The sequence below is a fragment of the Contarinia nasturtii genome, unplaced genomic scaffold (assembly GCF_009176525.2).
Source record: "Contarinia nasturtii isolate CC-2019 unplaced genomic scaffold, AAFC_CNas_1.1 Cnas_scaffold_533, whole genome shotgun sequence".
NCBI classification, from domain to species: domain Eukaryota; kingdom Metazoa; phylum Arthropoda; class Insecta; order Diptera; family Cecidomyiidae; genus Contarinia; species Contarinia nasturtii.
The window spans coordinates 2507658-2526921 of record NW_022197885.1 but is presented as its reverse complement, the minus strand read 5'-3'; the positions used below and the strand labels follow the sequence as shown (position 1 = coordinate 2526921).

At 32.9% G+C, this 19264-nt stretch overlaps 4 protein-coding genes and 1 long non-coding RNA gene across 5 annotated transcripts in view; all 5 read right to left on the bottom strand.

Moving 5' to 3' along the window:
* Positions 1-1039, bottom strand: part of LOC116339573 — an 11682-nt gene extending 10643 nt beyond the window's left edge. Inside the window, exon 1 of the long non-coding RNA XR_004201007.1 lies at positions 892-1039. This is a non-coding gene — a long non-coding RNA (uncharacterized LOC116339573). The remainder of the gene's footprint in view (positions 1-891) is intronic.
* Positions 1040-1510: 471 nt separating this feature from the next.
* LOC116339494 (VPS35 endosomal protein sorting factor-like) lies at positions 1511-5118 on the bottom strand. The gene is made up of 9 exons (XM_031765397.1): positions 5038-5118; positions 4872-4962; positions 4639-4806; positions 3753-4580; positions 3518-3687; positions 3163-3445; positions 2761-3092; positions 2196-2691; positions 1511-2107 (listed from the first exon to the last, which is right to left on the bottom strand). The coding sequence occupies exons 1-9, from the start codon at positions 5049-5051 to the stop codon at positions 1568-1570; spliced, it is 2922 nt and encodes a 973-aa protein (XP_031621257.1). The 5' UTR covers positions 5052-5118; the 3' UTR covers positions 1511-1567.
* Positions 5119-5894: 776 nt separating this feature from the next.
* LOC116339665 (keratin, type I cytoskeletal 9-like) lies at positions 5895-7240 on the bottom strand. Its single transcript, XM_031765682.1, has 5 exons — positions 7181-7240; positions 6880-7057; positions 6556-6807; positions 6397-6467; positions 5895-6311 (listed from the first exon to the last, which is right to left on the bottom strand). The coding sequence occupies exons 1-5, from the start codon at positions 7184-7186 to the stop codon at positions 6093-6095; spliced, it is 726 nt and encodes a 241-aa protein (XP_031621542.1). The 5' UTR covers positions 7187-7240; the 3' UTR covers positions 5895-6092.
* A 4214-nt stretch (positions 7241-11454) lies between these two features.
* LOC116339467 (keratin, type I cytoskeletal 9-like) lies at positions 11455-12778 on the bottom strand. Its single transcript, XM_031765357.1, has 5 exons — positions 12724-12778; positions 12420-12600; positions 12093-12341; positions 11934-12004; positions 11455-11848 (listed from the first exon to the last, which is right to left on the bottom strand). Exons 1-5 carry the CDS (start codon positions 12727-12729, stop codon positions 11642-11644), a joined length of 714 nt encoding a protein of 237 aa, XP_031621217.1. The 5' UTR covers positions 12730-12778; the 3' UTR covers positions 11455-11641.
* A 2034-nt stretch (positions 12779-14812) lies between these two features.
* LOC116339468 (vesicle-associated membrane protein 2-like) lies at positions 14813-18653 on the bottom strand. Its single transcript, XM_031765358.1, has 5 exons — positions 18529-18653; positions 18026-18439; positions 16853-16976; positions 16519-16729; positions 14813-16413 (listed from the first exon to the last, which is right to left on the bottom strand). Coding segments are annotated over exons 2-5 (489 nt in total). The 5' UTR covers positions 18028-18439; positions 18529-18653; the 3' UTR covers positions 14813-16261.
* Positions 18654-19264: the final 611 nt, after the last annotated feature.

Sequence of the window (19264 nt, the reverse complement as noted above, 5' to 3'; positions counted from 1 at the left end):
GATCATTACGAAACCCGGAATTCATACGCATCAAGTTTTGTAGAACACTTCACTCAACTATGTCTCCATTCAACACTGCATGTCGTCTATTCAATGTAGCAGCTCTTTTCATCGACCCAACGATACCACATCATCAATTTAGACAGAAACTTTTCAGTTTACCGGATGAAATTTTTGGAACTTGGACAACTTTGTGATACAAATAAACAAACAAACATATAAATATGTGATATTATGAAAAATGACTAACTAACTAAGTGATAATTATTGTAAATTTTGAAAATTATTATTTTACATATCTATACAGCTGACTGATTATCTATTTATTCGATATACACATCACCTACCTATTACTTCATAATCACCCTATCTATTAACACCTATTTATTTATTTATCTATTCAACTATGTAAAAAACACTATGTTAACTATTTAGTCAGCCAGTATTTGGCGGTGAAAATAAATTGAATTGAATTGAATTATCTCGCTTTGCTTTAACCGACATTATTTGTTTTGAATATATTACACTCATGCTAATGCTTTTCTATCCACAGTGTTTTTAAAGCACATATACATCTCAACAAACGTAATATGTAGTATATATATTCAATGGGTATAGTATTGACGTATTAATATTAAAATGTTAATATTTAATTTACGATTTTTTCAAATATTTCAATTTATACTATTTATTTTGTGAGAAATTTACTGGATTAGATTGTAGAATTAATTTAATGGAATTTTTTTTCTTTAAAAAATGGCGTAGTGGTCATTTTGAAAGAACTTTTAGTTCATCAAAGGTGTAGAAATAGAATTTGTTAAAATATTTTAATAAATACTAAAAATTAAATTTTATCTTCGCTAATGTTAAGAATTAAATAATTACACTTACTTCGATGATTTGAATTCAGAAAATCGATTTTAATTTACAAACGACAAACGAGTGAGTCGCTATTTGAAACCTATGTAGATGTTTGTATGGTTCCATAATCGAGACGATGTCTTTTGTCTACGAATACAGTATAGCGACTGATTCAATTTCGCGTATGTGCACATATGAATGCGCAGCTGTACAGTACACACATGTGCATACCTCTGAAGTAGGCTACGATTGAAAAATAATATTGGTGGTTTTATTTTCGTTTTCTTTCATGCTTGGTTTAAATGAGTTTATCGATTTTTCTAGTCTAGTAGTTAATGTCTAGATGAGTAAATAATTACGGTATACGTATTTTGCAGGCATAACATATATTGTAATGCATATTCGACTATACTTTGCAGGTGGCAGCCTTTTTTATATGCCAAAAGCTTTTGGAATATAAAGTTGAACATGAAACTATCGGAAAATGGAGAATTAATGAAGTTTTCCTTATATATTTTTTATTTTGAATTGAGCCTTCCAATGTAAACTGGTAAATTCAGGGGAAATTGTTCAAAATAAAATTAAAGTTGTATAATAAATATTGGAATTTAAATCACACATGGGCACGCTTGAAATCAAAAAATTTATCTTTATGGATATAATATCGAATTTTTTTATTGAATATAGTAGGATAAAAACATTGGATTTACATTTTAACTTTCATTTTAGCTGTGAGCTCTTCAAATGCATGTCGAAGTTGTTCGTCTCCGATTGGTTTCATGTGATTTTCCATTTTCATCAGGATTTTACCGGGCAATTTGGCATCAATAAATTTGCGATTTTTCATCGATAAATTCCACAAGTTGAGCGTTAACAGAAACGTCCTTTCAACGGCAATATTCGCATGCAATGCTAACTTTAAAAATAAATCCAACGAATAATGGCATTGTGCTTTCAAGTTATTACTGTTGCCAAGCAATTTCAGCTGCACCAAAATTGATTCAATAATTTGTGAGGACATTGAATGCACTTCATTGATAAATTTGGGGTCTGATCCGTACAATTCATCATTTGATATAACATTTGGAATGTGATATGGATACTTTTCACGTGACGATGCGAGTAAAACGTCCAAAACTAAAAGATAGATTCTTGTCAAGCATCCTGTTTCTGGTTCTAATGACAGTTTCTCTGTTACTTCGAGCAATGTGCGAATTAAATATAAAACACCTTGTTCTGGGCTATCCTGTAAGATTTTAGAATATTAAAAAGAAACAATTTAAACTCTTTCCCAAAAAAAAATCATGAAGAAAATCAAATCGATGCCAGCTTACAGGTGTCACTAAAAGTGTTGAAAGCATATTCGATATGAATGAAATCAAATAGTTTTCGGTTGACTTCGGTTTTCCGTCAATTTCGCAGGTTTTCGGCAATTCCCTAATGAGATTTATTGCTGTTTCGAAGAATGAATCGGCCTGCCCAAAACATAAATTCAACAGCGCCACTTGGCCCGACATCAAATACAGATTCATGCGTATGCGCACCGATGATATACTGGGAATGGTTATGAAACAGTATGCGGCGCATGATTTAACAAAGGCGCTTGTTTTCCGTGTATGTTTTCCACTAACGATGCGTCTTGTTTTATTCGCCAATAGATTGACACATTGAACAAGCGTTACATAGACACCGTCTAAATTGGGAAAAACTGCACGTGCTTCTGCATAAAATGCCAATTGAGCTTCGAAATCTCGACCAAATCCCATTGTACGCACAAAATGACTTATCAATTGAGTTACTTGACGTTGTTCATCTTCACTTGTCAATGCACTGAAAATAATAAAGTATGGCAACCATAAACATTATATCTAATTATAAAATTGTCAATTGCTATCTTACGTGATTCCATCATGGAGATGCTTTGCAATTTGTAAAAGTGCATTCATAACAACAACATCACTAATATTTGATTCTTGTTCGTATGGCGGCACAGGAACGTTTGACTTATAAGCAATTAATATATCCTTGCATACATCCATTCGGACCGAATCTTTTTTGAACAGATCGAGAAACAGCAAAAAATTGTCGGACGTCAAGAGTGCTTCCAAATCTTTGATATTTTCAATGATACTATTGCAAATCGACTGCAATTCGGGATAGTGTTTTTCAAACGCACGATTTTGATTCATGCGAACAATCACTTCACTCAAAATAGTATCGATCTCTTTTACCTATGATAAAATAATATGTTTTGTTTTAAAATAAAATCGTTGAGGTTGGTCCAAATTTTGGTTGCCTTACCCCAAAATTGCGGCTTGCAAACTCAGCCCATGGTTCAATGCAATAAATAAATTCGGATGCTTGAGTTAGTGTTGTAATGGTTTTCCATGCTCCATTCAGCACGGATAAATGTTGATCTTCTGGTGGTAATTGTTTGCACAAACTCACTCCAAGCAAACGAAATAGTTGACCTCTCGTTACACCATCGTGATTACTATTCGACAAAATGTGTACAAATTTATTGGCACGCATCGCAACAAAATGCGGTTTGTACGATGTTAATAATGACTGCAACAATAGACCACTAAAACGGAACAAATTGAAAGGGTTAATAAAAACAAAGATTTTAAAAAATATGGAGAAAATGTTTACTCACTTATTCTTTTTCTCTTGGCATTTTATTAGAAAATCATCTAAAACGGCATCATTTGATTGAACCACAAGACAGTGAATAGTCCAATCCAATGCCGGCGAATACAGATTTAAGTAATCGCTCAAATTTATGCGTTGATGTGCCAAATCAGTTCGTAATCCGCCAAGAAGAATCTGAAAATAAAAACGTTCAACAATTAAAGGAATTCGGGGTAATGGCATATTACTATCCAACTTACTGTGTGGTAAACGAATAAAAAATCATTTAAATTTTCTTCCAAGTATTTTGTCTCTTTTGTAACAGTTGGTCCAACACGACACAAATAGCAACGAACATAGGCAGCAATAAGCGGATCACCAATTCCGCGTATCATATGACATAATCGAAGCAGCGTTTGATTAAAATCGGTGTGCGATAAGAAACGCATTGATTTTATCAAGGCTATTTCCAAATACAATCGTGGCAACAATTCTCGAATCGATGCAATTTTATAAAACCAATTCAAGCACGTCTCTTTCACATCACCGCTTACCATTTCAGGTGTGAAATTTTCTGGCAACGTTTTAGCAACATTTGAGCCCGATTCATAGTATTCGGTCTTGGTTCGCAATCGTTCGAATACCAACTTTCCAAAATTGTCCAAAATGTCGGTTATCAACACGAATTGACTGGGATAAAATGAAATAACAGATGTATCTGCCAATACTTTAGTGCATTGTATTGCAATTTTCAGTGCTTTAACACGTTGATCCGTTTTCCATGCTTGAATTAATTCTTGATTTAATTGTTCGATGCGCAATTGAAATTCTTGTTGCGTTAAATCATTCACACGTCGAATGGAACCGTCTTCGAAATCGTCCAATTGTTCCAGGCGATTCTTAACTTTTTCCGAAAATGTAATTTGAGTTTTAACCAATTCACCGCCATGTAAAAAACTGGAAACAATTGTCAATTTTTCGGCCGTCGTATATTTGGATAAAATTGTTGCTCTCCGTGAATTCCAATGATTCTCAAGCGAAATATCGACAACATCCGATTTTTCCTTATTTTTATTACCATTTGTCCGCTGTAAAAAACAATCGATTTATATTTGTGGATTTATTCGTCGATTTTTACACGCTTACATATTCATTGGACAGTTTTGTTAATGGATCGCCTTCAAATGAATCAATCTTGACAAAATGACTCAGAGGGTCGGCTCCATCCAAACTTAGCGGATCTAACGATACAATGGATGATGTTCGACTACTAATTTGACTACCTTGTTTTCTCACGCCACGCGTTTCCACTGACTGAAATAAAAAAAATATGTCAACTCTTTTGGCATCGAAAACTTGTTTCTTTATCTATCACAAACCGTAGTCACGGTCGTCTTTAGTGGATGCTCAAATATCTCTTTGCACGCTAAGTAGCGTTTTGCATTTTTCCTCTCACTTAAATTGGCCAGCCTTTAAATGGAATAATCAATATGTATGCTTGAAAATCGTTGAACATTTATGAGTTTTTTTTTATTTATAATTTACCAATCGTACGACATTTTTGTGCTTTCCTCAAATTTATCAATTTTTAATTGTAATCAAACAATTTGACAGTCAATTGTTGTGACAGTAGCCAAAGCAATTATTGTGGCAGAACAAAACCTCAAAGCATATACTGAAGTTACTATATTGTCCGTTAGAGGACTCTGGTATCGTGTACAACTACATATTGTTATGTTTGAAATTCGAAGAGACAGAATTTGTAGATTATTTCTTGTTTCTCTCATCACCAACTCAGTCGGTAAAAGTGATTATCTCAATTTGCATAGCTGTGGTGAGGATATTATAGATAATACATTGAAGAATAAATAATGTGCTTGATTTCTTTATTGAGAGAAAAATTGATGTATGCATAGAATGTGTGCATAGGTACTGTTAAACTCCCTTTTATCGCTCTCTTCTTATAATTGCATTGATATGTGAAAATACTGTATGGCATTACGATTGTCCTTAAATTTGTAGGACAAGTGTACGTTATATAAATTATGAAAGTCAAGCACACACTCACACACATAACGCATTTCTTTCATATTCTTTTTGTTACATTTGCCCTGATTTATTTTCATGAACATCTTCGTGTAAATGCATTCGATAGAAATGAATTGTATACATTTACCTACACATTCACAGTATACATTCAAATACTGATTTATTATAGAAAAATTTAAATGCAGAGAAATTAACATTGATTGAATTATCGATTGTAAATCGACGAGTGAAAATAAATGTACCGATAAATTGATAACTAAACAGCCAGTTATTAACTTAAATTGATTATGTTTGATGAATCGTGAAGAAATAGAATTTATATGCGTTATATTGTGAAAAGAAAGATATTCGGATTTTAATTTTTTGTAACAAATTATTTATTATTTAATAACAACATTTTTCATTTAACAAGAAAAATAAATATAACAATAGTCTCTATCATGGTCAACTATATTGAATGAAATTGGCACAAATTATTATGAAATGACCAATGAATGAAATGAAAATAACTATCGTCAATTTGACATTTTGGATTCGTTTTTATGAATCATTTAATCCCATCCATTATTCCATCCTGATGATGAACCACCGCCGCTTGACCATCCTGCAGAACCAGAATCTTGCCAACCTGAACCACCACCTGATGAAAAACCGTGCGATTCTTCTTGAACAACTTTAATCACTTGGGGAGCTGAGTGACCACCTGAGTGACCACCTCCATGACCGCCTGAATATCCACCATGACCACCACCATGTCCTGATTCAACGACCTGCCAATGATAAAAGTATATTTTGTAAAATGGAATGTTCAAATGTGTTAAAAATCTGATAAAAGTGCATGGAAAATTATTATACCTTGACGATGACTGGAGCTGCTGGAGCTCCATATGATGATCCTCCGTGACCGTGAGCATGACCATGTCCTCCTAATAATAATAAGAAGGAATGATTGAATGTGATAAGACATTACATGAAATTGAACAACAAAAAATTTATCAAATGACTTTCTATTACCTTCGGCTATAACATTGACGATTTGTGGAGCTGGAGCGGCATATCCGCCACCGTGACCTCCATGACCATGGCTCGATTCTTCTTGGATCACTTTGATGATTGCGGGTCCAGCTGAGTGACCACCGCCGCTTTCATGGTGATGATGTTGATGATCTACATGAACGAAATGCTGTTGTGGGGCTGGTCCATGATCGTGTCCACCACCAGAATGGCCACCCAAACCTTCAGGTATGACCAAGTTAATCGTTTGAGCTAGAATTTGGATAAACAAATGAATGAAATAATTTATTTTGCTAAATTTATTAAATTTTATCAAAATTTTACCTCCACCACCATGTCCACCGCCATGACCACCGCCATGTCCTGAGTGTCCTCCATCGACATGAATAATTTTCACGATTTTCTGTTGGCTACCTCCGCCGCCGCCGCCGCCACCGAGTAGAGCAGAAAGAGTAGCGCTGGCAACAGCGATATAGGCAACAAAGACAACACAGGCGAATACCTGAAGGAAATAAACACCAAACAAACAAAATTGTTATTATTTTTAATAATGTCGTTTAATTCCACAATTTCACACACAAAAACACCGATAACACTGTCTTCTTTCAATTGATATGATCTTTACCTTCATGGTTGATAACTCAATGCTTAGCTTTGAAATGAGTTAACTTGTCGAAAGTTGAAGATTGAATGATACTTTGGTCGCAGTGAACAGAGCCTTTTATACAAAAATCCGAATGCAAAGATACAAACTGTTGAATGGTCAAAATCAAATGAAAGCAACACAAACACACACACACGAATGCACGATTAATTTTGGAGCCGGTGAGTATTTCGGTGATTATGAGATATGCTTTGTTGTTATGTTCGTAAAAAAATAATGGTTATAAACAAAAAATATATGAATCATACATACTTCATATCAACATCACATTGTTATATAATTTGATCTTCTTTTAATTCATGCAATATTTAATAAACAGATGATTTATTCATCAAGTATATAGTATAAATAGTTTCCGAAGACAAAATCGTAAAACTGGTAAAATGACATTTTACGTGGACAACTTTAGGTTTTGCAAGGTGTATTTTTTCGGGGGGAACAATACAATTAAAACTTTTAATTTAAAAGAGTCTTTGTTCTAGTTTTTATGCGCTCCCTTTTGTTAACTCTTATGCTGTACTATCACTCGATGAAAAGCTTTGTATGAATAATAAAAACTGTTTTCAATTGATATTGCAATTTCCAACTAGGGCATAAATGTCCAGACAGCGTACTGAGGGATCAGACTGTCTCCAATGGAATACTGAAATTAAATAACTTGTTGTTAAATTTGAAAAATGAAATTGAGATTTGTTTGAAATTCTGAAACACGTTCCAATTGAAATACATTCTGAAAACTGAAGTGCACATAATAAAAAGCGAGCACGCTAACATTGGTAAACAAAAAGATGTTGTATATTTAAATTGATTAGGATCAAGTTGGTTGGATTTCATGCATAAATTTAATTTATTAAAATAATTTTATTGTAAATTGTAATATAGGGTAAATATTTTATTGTAAAAACAAAAAAATCGATAAAAAGTAATAAATCTAAATAAGGAATAATGCAGTGAATTTCATTATTTGATTTCATCTACTGCGCAACTGAAACGAGAACACGTATACTTGAGGTTTGAGGTGGAAGTTTTCTTATCGTCAGTGAATTCCTTTTATTTTAATCATAACAAAGAATTACAATGGATAACTTGAAGAGATTCGAGAGATTCTTTAATGGACGAAAAATTAATCATATTCTTTTAATTTTATTAATCATATTGTTAATTTTAAGACAAAATCGTTGATGCAATTTGATCACTTTATTCGACAAAGAGTGTTTGCACCATTCATTCGAGTGTTCCGTATATTTTCAAAAGAGTTTTGCACGAATAGTAAAATTCATGACATGCGTTATTTCACCGATCGTATTCTACGTAAAAGTGAAAGGTGACACATATGCTTTTTTTGGCTGTGTTATCATTATCATTAGTTTACATTCAAAAATGTACAGATAGAATGAGAATCCAATGACCTTTAAATCAGGCGAAAAGATACAGATTTCGTCGGTTCCATTTCCAACTTCAATCAGAGCAATGAAACGACAACAACAATAACACATATTTTAACTGTCAAAATTTTGATGTCAAATGGTGTCGACATTGGTGACGGTATTTTGAAACAGACTGTGTAATCCATATTCATCGTATATGATCCTATGTAAAGTTCTATACTTGATCTAGTTCACATTGACGGTTCAAATCGTTCATGTCCACTAGCGTGGACATGGACTGTGTGTTTCTTCTGTTACATGTACGTTGTAATGGACAAGTATAGTAACATGACGTCGTTCAAATAAATTTAAAAATCCTCCACTCTTGTCGACACCATCTAGCACGGTAGTAGGGATTTCATTGCTGTGGTTACAATATGTTCCAGTGTTAAAACGTTGAAACACAAATTTGATTTATTATCGAAATTTAATCGGAAGCTTATGTTAACATCGAATTTATCGCAATTAGAGTAAGAAATCAATTAATACAAAATTCCATTTCAAACATAATATCAGATATATAGTTAACAATAATAAAAGTATTTTTTACTCTAGGGGGGAGACACAAACGATTAAACCATGATTCCAATATAAAAACACTAATCCTACTATTCCACCAATACGTCATTTCATTGTCAAATGTGATCTCACATTTCGCCGCTATTCACTTTGTTGAAAACTTATTTATCGATACTGGAGTATGACATTTTGTTATTGATAATTAAAATTATTTTTTTCATCAATAAAATTTTGAGAAAGTGTATCTATTGTTTTGTAAATTTGTAATCGACTTTTGAACTAAAAAATATTTCAAAAAAGAACAAATTACTATCTCAAAACAAGTTCAATGCTTTTATCAAATTCTGTACTATCGATTACAAAAACTTTGAATTAACCCATTTTCGCTATTCCATACACAGGATTAGTGAATCCATGTGAATCCAGCTACTGAATTCTCTATTCCACTTTAATTTCTCGAATTTTTACACTAAAAAGTCTAATCCTATTCCATGTGTCTACCCCCTAGTTTTTACTGAATATACTACAAATAGATGAAGACGCTGCATATTTGCGTATAAACCACATATATATGGAGTTATTTACAAATAGTCTTCCGTATATACGGTTTATATTCTTATACGCAGCATATTCGAAACTTATTTTATTCGATATTTTCCCCTAGATTTCAAAAACTAAAAATTCTCTCATCTGAACAACAAATTTCGTTTTTTTTTTGCTCTTCTTTTTTTTGGTGAAAATCCCTAGCAAATCGAAAGAATTTTCTCAGCCAAAAACCTCAGGAAATGACGATAAAATCGTTTTTTTGGAAGAATTTTCTCGGACAAAAAAAGTGAAGAGCAAAAAAAAAAGTCTTCACTTTTAGAATTAAAAACCCTAGCAAATTCGAATAATTTTCGCGAAATTTTTTTTCTCATCCAAATCACAGGGGGAGGGGGTAAACCCCCTTCACACATTACTGAATTAGAGCAACCTTTTCCCATTATAATGTTAAAGATCAATTTCTGTCGGTTTACTTAGCACAATATGACTAAATGCGTTGGCTCATGTGTGCCCGTTTTCAGCAGAAATAAATTCGTTTGCCGATAATGGTTTTGCGAATGAATCAATGTACGATGCGCTATATGATGGTTTACTGCCAATGGTATGGTGGCAAATACTATTGCTCCAATTACGTAGTTCCAGTTTTAACAGAGGATGGGCTTTTTTTCACTTTCAATGCTTTGAATTCACGTGAAATTTACACAACTGAGTAAAACGCCTATATATTGTGACTATTATGCGCAAAAAAATATTCATCTCTTGTATTTTTCAGAATTTTTTTATTTTTAGAATGGCTACTGGAATTATGATTGTTAAAAATAGTCCGAATGCATCGACGCATTGGAGTCCATAAAATGGATATAAAGATCTACTTGATCCCTCATTCTTACGTTTTATGATCGGATTTGAGACATATGAAAGAGATTTTCATGATTGCCGTGCACTGCATCAAGGATTCAAATTGATTTTGTCAACGCCTGGTGATACATTGAAAATGTTGCGAAATGATTTTTGGGTGCCGCTTTCAGAACATAGTACAATTGATATTGAATCGGAATTGACCACGACTACAGAAAAATTGCATCACTTTAATACAAATCAACGGAACTGTTTTTATGACGATGAGCGTAAATTACGTTTCTATAGAATGTACTCGAAAGTGAATTGCGAAGAGGAATGTTTGGCGAACTTTACAAAGCAAGAGTGTGAATGTGTGAAATTTTCTATGCCAAGTAAGTTTTTTCGAATTTATTTGAACGTAAGATCAAATGATTTTGATATTTTGCAGGAGATAAAAATACAAAAATATGTGGTAAAAGACGAATGCCGTGCTTGAAAACTGCACTTGCCGGCATGTACAATTGTACAATAGCTAATTTTTTATTTTTTGTGACACTCCGTCTACTTGGGAGAATTCACCTTTCAAAACCGGCACGAAATATTGTGGCCATTGAACCTAGGCGAGAAGAAGCTAATGATGTTGATAGCATTCATGCAAATAGTGATGTTTGACCTTGAATACTTTAAGAAATTTAGATAAATTTTGATGCAGAGAAATCAACATTTTTTTATTTTTTTAAATTTTGTGATTATTGAGTATAAATCGACGAGTGAAAATAAATGTACCGATGAATTGATAGCTAAACAGAATTTCTAGAAAAAACAGACAGTTATTAACTTGAATTTGATGAATCGTGAAGAAATAGAATTTATATGTGTTATGTTGTCAATTGAAAAATATTCGAATTTTAATTTTTTGTAACAAATTATTTATTGTTTAATAACAACATTTTTCATTTAACAAGAAAAATAAATATAACAATAGTCTCTATCATGGTCAACTATATCGAATGAAATTGGCACAAATTATTATAAAATGACCGATGAATGAAATGAAAATAACTATCGTCAATTTGACATTTTTGTGAACTATTTAATCCCATCCATTATTCCATCCTGATGATGAACCACCGCCGCTTGACCATCCTGCAGAACCAGAATCTTGCCAACCTGAACCACCACCTGATGAAAAACCATGCGATTCTTCTTGAACAACTTTAATCACTTGGGGAGCTGAGTGACCACCTCCATGACCGCCTGAATATCCACCATGACCACCACCATGTCCTGATTCAACGACCTGCCAATGTTAAAAGTATATTTTGTAAAATGGAATGTTCAAATATGTTGAAAATCTGATAAAAGTGCATGGAAAATTATTATACCTTGACGATGACTGGAGCTGCTGGAGCTCCATATGATGATCCTCCGTGACCGTGAGCATGACCATGTCCTCCTAATAATAAGAAGAAGGAATGTTTGAATGTGATAAGACATTACATGAAATTGAACAACAAACAATTTGTCAAATGACTTTCTATTACCTTCGGTAACAACATTGACAATTTGTGGAGCTGGAGCGGCATATCCGCCACCGTGACCTCCATGACCATGGCTCGATTCTTCTTGGATCAATTTGATGATTGCGGGTCCAGCTGAGTGACCACCGCCGCTTTCATGGTGATGATGTTGATGATCTACATGAACGAAATGCTGTTGTGGTCCATGATCATGTCCACCACCAGAATGGCCACCCAAACCTCCTTCAGGTACGATCAAGTTAATAGTTGGGGCTATAATTTGGATAAATAAATGAATGAAATAATTTATTTTGCTAAATTTATTAAATTTTATGTTTATCAAAATTTTACCTCCACCACCATGTCCACCGCCATGACCACCGCCATGTCCTGAGTGTCCTCCATCGACATGAATAATTTTCACGATTTTCTGTTGGCTACCTCCACCGCCGCCGCCACCGCCACCGAGTAGAGCAGAAAGAGTAGCGCTGGCAACAGCGATATAGGCAACAAAGACAACACAGGCGAACACCTGAAGGAAATAAACACCAAACAAACAAAATTGTTATTATTTTTAATAATGTCGTTTCATTCCACAATTTCACACACAAAAAAACCGATAACACTGTCTTCTTTCAATTGATATGATCTTTACCTTCATGGTTGGTAGCTCAATGCTTAGTTTTTTTAATGAGTTGACTTGACGAAAGTTGAAGATTGAATGATACTTTGATCGCAGTGAACAGAGCCTTTTATACAAAAATCTGAATGCAAAGATACAAACTGTTGAATGGTCAAAATCAAATGAAAGTGACACAAACACACACTCACTAACGCTCGATTAATTTTGGAGCCGGTGAGTATTTCGGTGATTATGAGTTATACTTTGTTGTTATGTTCGTTTGCTTGTGAGATACATTTTTTTTTCTGATGAGATTTTAAATGAATTGGAACTCGTAACATATGAATCGCCAATTCTTTAATGCATTCATTATTATGATGATTTTAATAGCGGTGTCGTTTCAGCGCTTAATGTGTTATGCATACGATTTGTAAATGTGCATGAACATGGGATAAATGAGAGGTACTACGGTAACAGATTAATTTGTGTATGTGTGTGTGTGTGCGCGTGATCTTAAGCAAAAATTATTCATGAAACGAAAGAGAATAAATTGATGCTCGCATTGGTAATCGATTTTTTTTTCGAGATTCATCTTTTCAACCCAAAAAAAATGTCCAGTTATCTTGAATAAAACGAAAAGGAAAGTGTATCCATTTGGAACATACAATGTATCGGGCAAATGCAATTTGCAAAACAAAAGAAGCAACCAAAAATTCGCAAGAAAAAAAGAAGAGAGATATCTCTGCTTTCAATCGAAATATATGCTAATGTCGCTTTAGATGATTGCTGTCATTATAACAATGAATTTGCATACGAAAATCGGTGGTGAGAAGACAAACGGTCTGCTTTTGGTTAATTATACTACATTATATCTGTTAAAGTTGTTGTTCGCTTCGTAACGGAATCAACGACGATAACTGACAACAAGATAATTGTGAGAAATCTCTGAATATGAATGAACTTTTGCGAATGCATTTTACGTAAATTTTTACCCTTATATATATAGATTTTAAGTCGATCGATGCAAATTAGATTTCTAAAGAATGTCCAAAAAATGGATATCTCTAAAAAAATATATGATTACAGATACGAATTGTAAAATGTCAAGGAGTATTGTATGTCACACGATTTCAGACGAAGTGAAATTGATACAGACTGCAAAAAAAACATCCTAAGTAAAAGTTACGGAAGTGTGTCGAAAATGAATATAAAAAGTGGTTTATCCATTAGTTTCGTATACGCAGCAATAGTACGCCAAACGCAAGATAAAAAATAACAACTTAAAATACAGGGTAATGAACTTGATTTTTAGCTGAACACCTCATATATATGATACTTTCAAAATTGAATAATTAATAATCCAAAATCCACATCGGTTCGACCACACTATCAACGATTATGCTGCCATAAATGGTCTAAACGGCGTTGCGCGTCGCATGCTATGAACAATTATGTAATCAATGTAGTACCATCACCTTTTAGATTGCCGGTTTTTTTGGCTCCCAATTTCAGGCGAAAGAAAGACAGATAGAAAAAAGCATATCGATTATAAAACAATAAACATGAATTTATGCAAATCTTAACGCACAAAATGCGTTCAATTTTGTTACACATTTGTCCATTTTTTTATTAGTTCATCTCGCCCGTAGATGAAAAGAGAATGTATAGGAAATAGTTCAAATCCACAATGCATAGCATCTCTTGGACCAGCTTATTATCGTGTCGTCTATTAAACATCTATTTCGTCGCTAATTTCATAACAGCCCCATGCATCACATTCAACGATACTTTCAGCCAGTTGAGCTCTCAAATAAGAGGTGAACTCAGTTACATGCTATATTTCGACTGGCTAAATATTTCTGGCAGTACAATGTGTGCTCTCGAGCGAATCTAAAAATTGTGACTGCAACAAAAATATATTAATTCATACACTCAATGCGCTAATTTTGAATAATTTCCTATGATTTTTATTGTTTGTTTGTTTTAAATGTCTGATATACATATTTTGGGAATAATATTTCGAATTAAATTACATACATATATTTTTTTAAATATTTTTTTTTGTTTGTTATTCTTTTGAACATCATTTCTAGAGTAATCGTGATGAATAATAAGTTTGCTGTTTTTTTTTTTGCTTACGATAAAACTATTGATTAAGATTTCATTTGTGTGTGTGTGTGTATGTGTTCATATTTTTCATTCGGATCACTTCTCGGAGCTATTTTCCGAATGTTGTTAAATTATTCACTTGTTGTTTTACACATTCGATGCAACCAATTAGATTGTTTTATACTTTAAGTATATATTTTTTTATACAGATTAAATCGAAAGCAAACACAGATAAATTGAAACGGAAAGACAGTTAAATAAATTTCTCTATTGGCTGAATGCATAACATAAATAACGTCTATGCATAAATGATAATATGATTGGTTGTGATGTTGTTATAACTTTTCATTTCTCATTGACTATGTATGGCCTTTGCCGACGGTTCAAAATAGAAGGCAATAAAAAAAATATCCGTAAACCAAAAAAAAAGTTACTCCAGCTTGTGATTTCTCCTTTTCAAATGTGAGACAGAATTCTCAGATTTGAGATTAAATGATTTACAAATCAACAAATCAAATCACATTCAGAAGGTTCAAAATTAAATAAAATGTATCTTATAAGCAATCATTTGTGTTATTTTATTATCCAATAATGTTTTGCTTTGTCTATTTTATTTGTTATGAGTCGTAGTTATTTTTTATGGTGTCAAATATTGCATTTTGTCCTTTGATTTATTTTGGGCGCACATTTAACATGTGCTGACTATAGCTTCGCTATTAATTTTTGTTGGTTTATTTCATCATATTTGTTTCTATTCACGTTTACGCGCTTACTTAAATGAATTGGCAATTTACAATCGGTGCTGTTTGAATGAAGTTATTCAGTTTCGTTAATGGATACTCATCGGCCGAACATTGAATTAAAAAAAAATATCCGAACAAAAGATTCATTTGTTCTCTACTTGACTGTTCGGGGGAAGAGTTGTTTCTTGTTTTGGATTTCTTTTCTCAAAAAAAATGTGATACCAGTTCAATTTTACCAATTGAGAAGCGCGCAAATTGATTTCTATGTTTGTATATTTGTTTTAATAAATGTTCCGTTTCATATAGTGGAATGTGTCGGTAACTTACTATTTATGACCATTCGCATTCATATTAATTTTTTTTCATCTTGCTTGTTTATTAAAATGTTGTTTTTTGGAAATGTTTTAGTGGTTTTTTTTTTGCTGTGTAGAAGGTGTTTAGTTTGCGGTATGCGTTCGTTTCATTTTGAACATATTTTGTTTTTGTTTTGTTTAAATATTCAATTAGATCAAATCCGCATACTAGTTTAAACTAACACCAAAAATGTCATATGTTTTTTTTTTTGTTGTTCTTGTTGTTGTTATTCAAGTTAAATTAAAGTGTACGCTTGTTACTGCAGGATGTTAATTATTACTGAAATGTCTTTCGATTCGCTAAAGCGAATTTTCCACAAAACAAATTCAGATATGCACATTGCGCACACTTCATTTCGGTTAACTTTAATTTTTAATATTTGACAATAGATCGGTTTGATCCTCCCAAAGTTTTTGACCACCAGCTACTGGCTGCACTGGCTGCACTGGTGCCTGTGGTGGTGATTGGTACTGATACTGCTGTGGTGGAGTATCACCGCCTATGAGGCCCAATTTGGCTGTGAAAGTTTAATGAATAAATGATCGTTTAATATTTTAAAAAAAATGAAATTTATCCAATTTTTTTTTGTGGGATTAAAATGTTTTGTTTGTGAACTACTTACACGCAATTATTAGCACAATAACAAGCCCAATAACTCCCATTATGATCATCATTTTCAAATTTTGAAGCCAGAACTTTCGTTTCAGTTTACCGGCTTGCTGCTCGAATTGTGATGCACCCTGTTGCAATGCATCGGCCCGATCATCTAATTCCGATAGCTTCTGATCTCGTTCTAATACTTTTTCTACGTTGGTTTTCATAATATCGACCACCTTTTTTTGTCACATCATTGGAAATTCGTTCCCATTCATGTAACAAAAAATACAAAAGAAGAGGCACACGATGATATGAGTCATTTAAATTTTATGTTGAATCCATTCAAAAAAAATAAGTACCTCATCGACTTGAGCCTGTGTTTGTTGTAATCGTCTTTGAGCCGCGATCTGTTGTGGAGTTCTTGGTCCTCCAACGATTCCATCGTCGTTTCCCTCTGTTGTTGGAGCTAAACCACCATCAGCCCTAATAAGCAAAACACAATAAACATTTTATCCACTTATAAAATATCAATTTCAGTATCTTAAACGTTATATAAACATTAAAGCGTTTAAACATGTTTTCGTAACGAATTGTTTTCACTCTGACTCATGCAAGTCAATCAAATCACGTTGAACCGCAGACGAAACGGAAAAAAATAAAATTGCTAAGTAAAAGGTTTCCGATTTTATATTTAACGTTTTCAATTTGACCAAAAGTAGAAGTTTCACGTTTAAAGTTGACTTTCTTCGTCTCTACTTTCAAAATGTCGCTCACATGTTTGTAAACAATTACATCTCACAATTTGAATTATGATTTCATTTCGGTTCAATTGAAACGATTGAACTAACTAAACAGCCATTTGATAAAACATTCAAAATACTCATTTTGGATGATTCAAACAACAACAACAACAACAATGCGATACACGCTTGAAAACTATTCCTCGTGAAAAATCGATAAATATTCGTAATGCAGGAAAATAACGATATGTATTAGATTTTGGAGTTGCAGTGTCAGACACACAGAGAAAAAGCGAGAGAGTGAATGAGAGAGAAACAGCGAAATGTGTGTATATCTGAAGCGAATGAAAAAAAAAAGAAACATGAACAATGAACGTACGTCAATTAGATATGTGAAAATATATCGCTGTAGGGCGACAACGCATTAAATTGAATCATTGGTTGTATAAAATGTCATGAATGAAAATATCGAAGTGTTGAGCTATTCAATTACAGTCCATTAATTTGATTCGTGCATTCTGGCTATGGCTATTATGTGTATATAAGTTTTGAAACAATCCCCATTTTTTCTCTTCAAATTACTAAAATCAATCAATAGATAATACTATCGATTGATAAAATTCTAGCTAAACATTCAAAAACGTTAACAGAAAGAAAACCTTTTGCAATATTTTTCTTGCAAATTTTCCACGTATTTCAATCATGAAAAAAAAAATCATTTTCCACAAAAACATCCACGGAAGAAAAAAAATCAATATTTTGACGTTGAAAGTAGCTGTATTTAACACTTACATTTTTTCGTTCAGTTATTTGCTTCACTTTGTTCAAATTCCAATAGTCAAAAATTACTTGGCTAAATGTTCGTTGTTTAATGTTTTCTATTAGTTTTTCTTTTTAATTTATTTTGCTTAAATGATTTATCCTTTTGTTTTTCGTTTTAGTCCAAAACGGCAAAAATTCACCAAAGGATTTTCGTCAATTTGACTGGGAAGAAAATTTTCAATTGGATTTTTTTTTATTGCACAACTTCTACTAAGAATTGTGCCCTTTCTGTACGTCTGCTTATGCACAGGAAAATTTCTTCGCTGGACGTGGGTTGTACGTGCGACCAAATTCACAATCGGTTGATACTGCGCATGTTTCAAAACATCGAACATGGAAAAATTGATTCAAAGTGGGGATGACGTGAAAAAATACGTTTTTGTTCTATTTTGGAAAAATGAAATGCTTCACTTATTCAAATAACAAAACAACAGTGTCAGCAATGAATTTATATGTGCTGTCAATTCACATACCATATCAGTTTCCGGAGAATTTCACATTTACAGCTATTCAAATCGAACGTAAAACACGCGTGGAAAATATAAAGACCTAATTTTTGCCCAAAGGAAATGTATTTGCAGATATCAACTCTTCCATTCGAATATAGTTAAACATCTAACCAATAGCCTACAAAACAAGTCCATTAGTTAACTAGAGAAAATTCGTTAAATAAGCTCATAATTAACAAACAATCAAATTTTGAACCAACATTTCTTAATCAACCGGATGACGATAATGCACGAACAAAAAAAAACAAAAGCCAATTAAACGTCGTTGACGACAAGCCAATTATGGTGTAAACACTCTTATATACACACACATTGAAATCAAATTGTAACAAAATAGCACATTTAAGAGAAAAATTTAACAAATGAGAGAGAACCCATACATTTAGAATGCTATTTACAACACAACAAACAAATTGAGAAGAAAACATTTATATTTATAAAATTCATAGTGCAAAAAAGTAGCATAAAAAAAGTTACTTAAATTGAGCAAAACAATTAAATGTCCTTATTGAAACTGAATTGAATTGGTGTTGTTATTATTACGGGCGTCTATTTTGTTTCTCTTTTTCTCTTCTTGCATTCAGAGATTATCAAGAAACAAAAAAATATCCTCGTTTTTTGAGAAAGAAGTTTTCTGTTTTTTGCTTGTTTTTCACTCTCCTTGTCCCTTCCCCCTAGACGCTTCTGCATGGGCTTAATG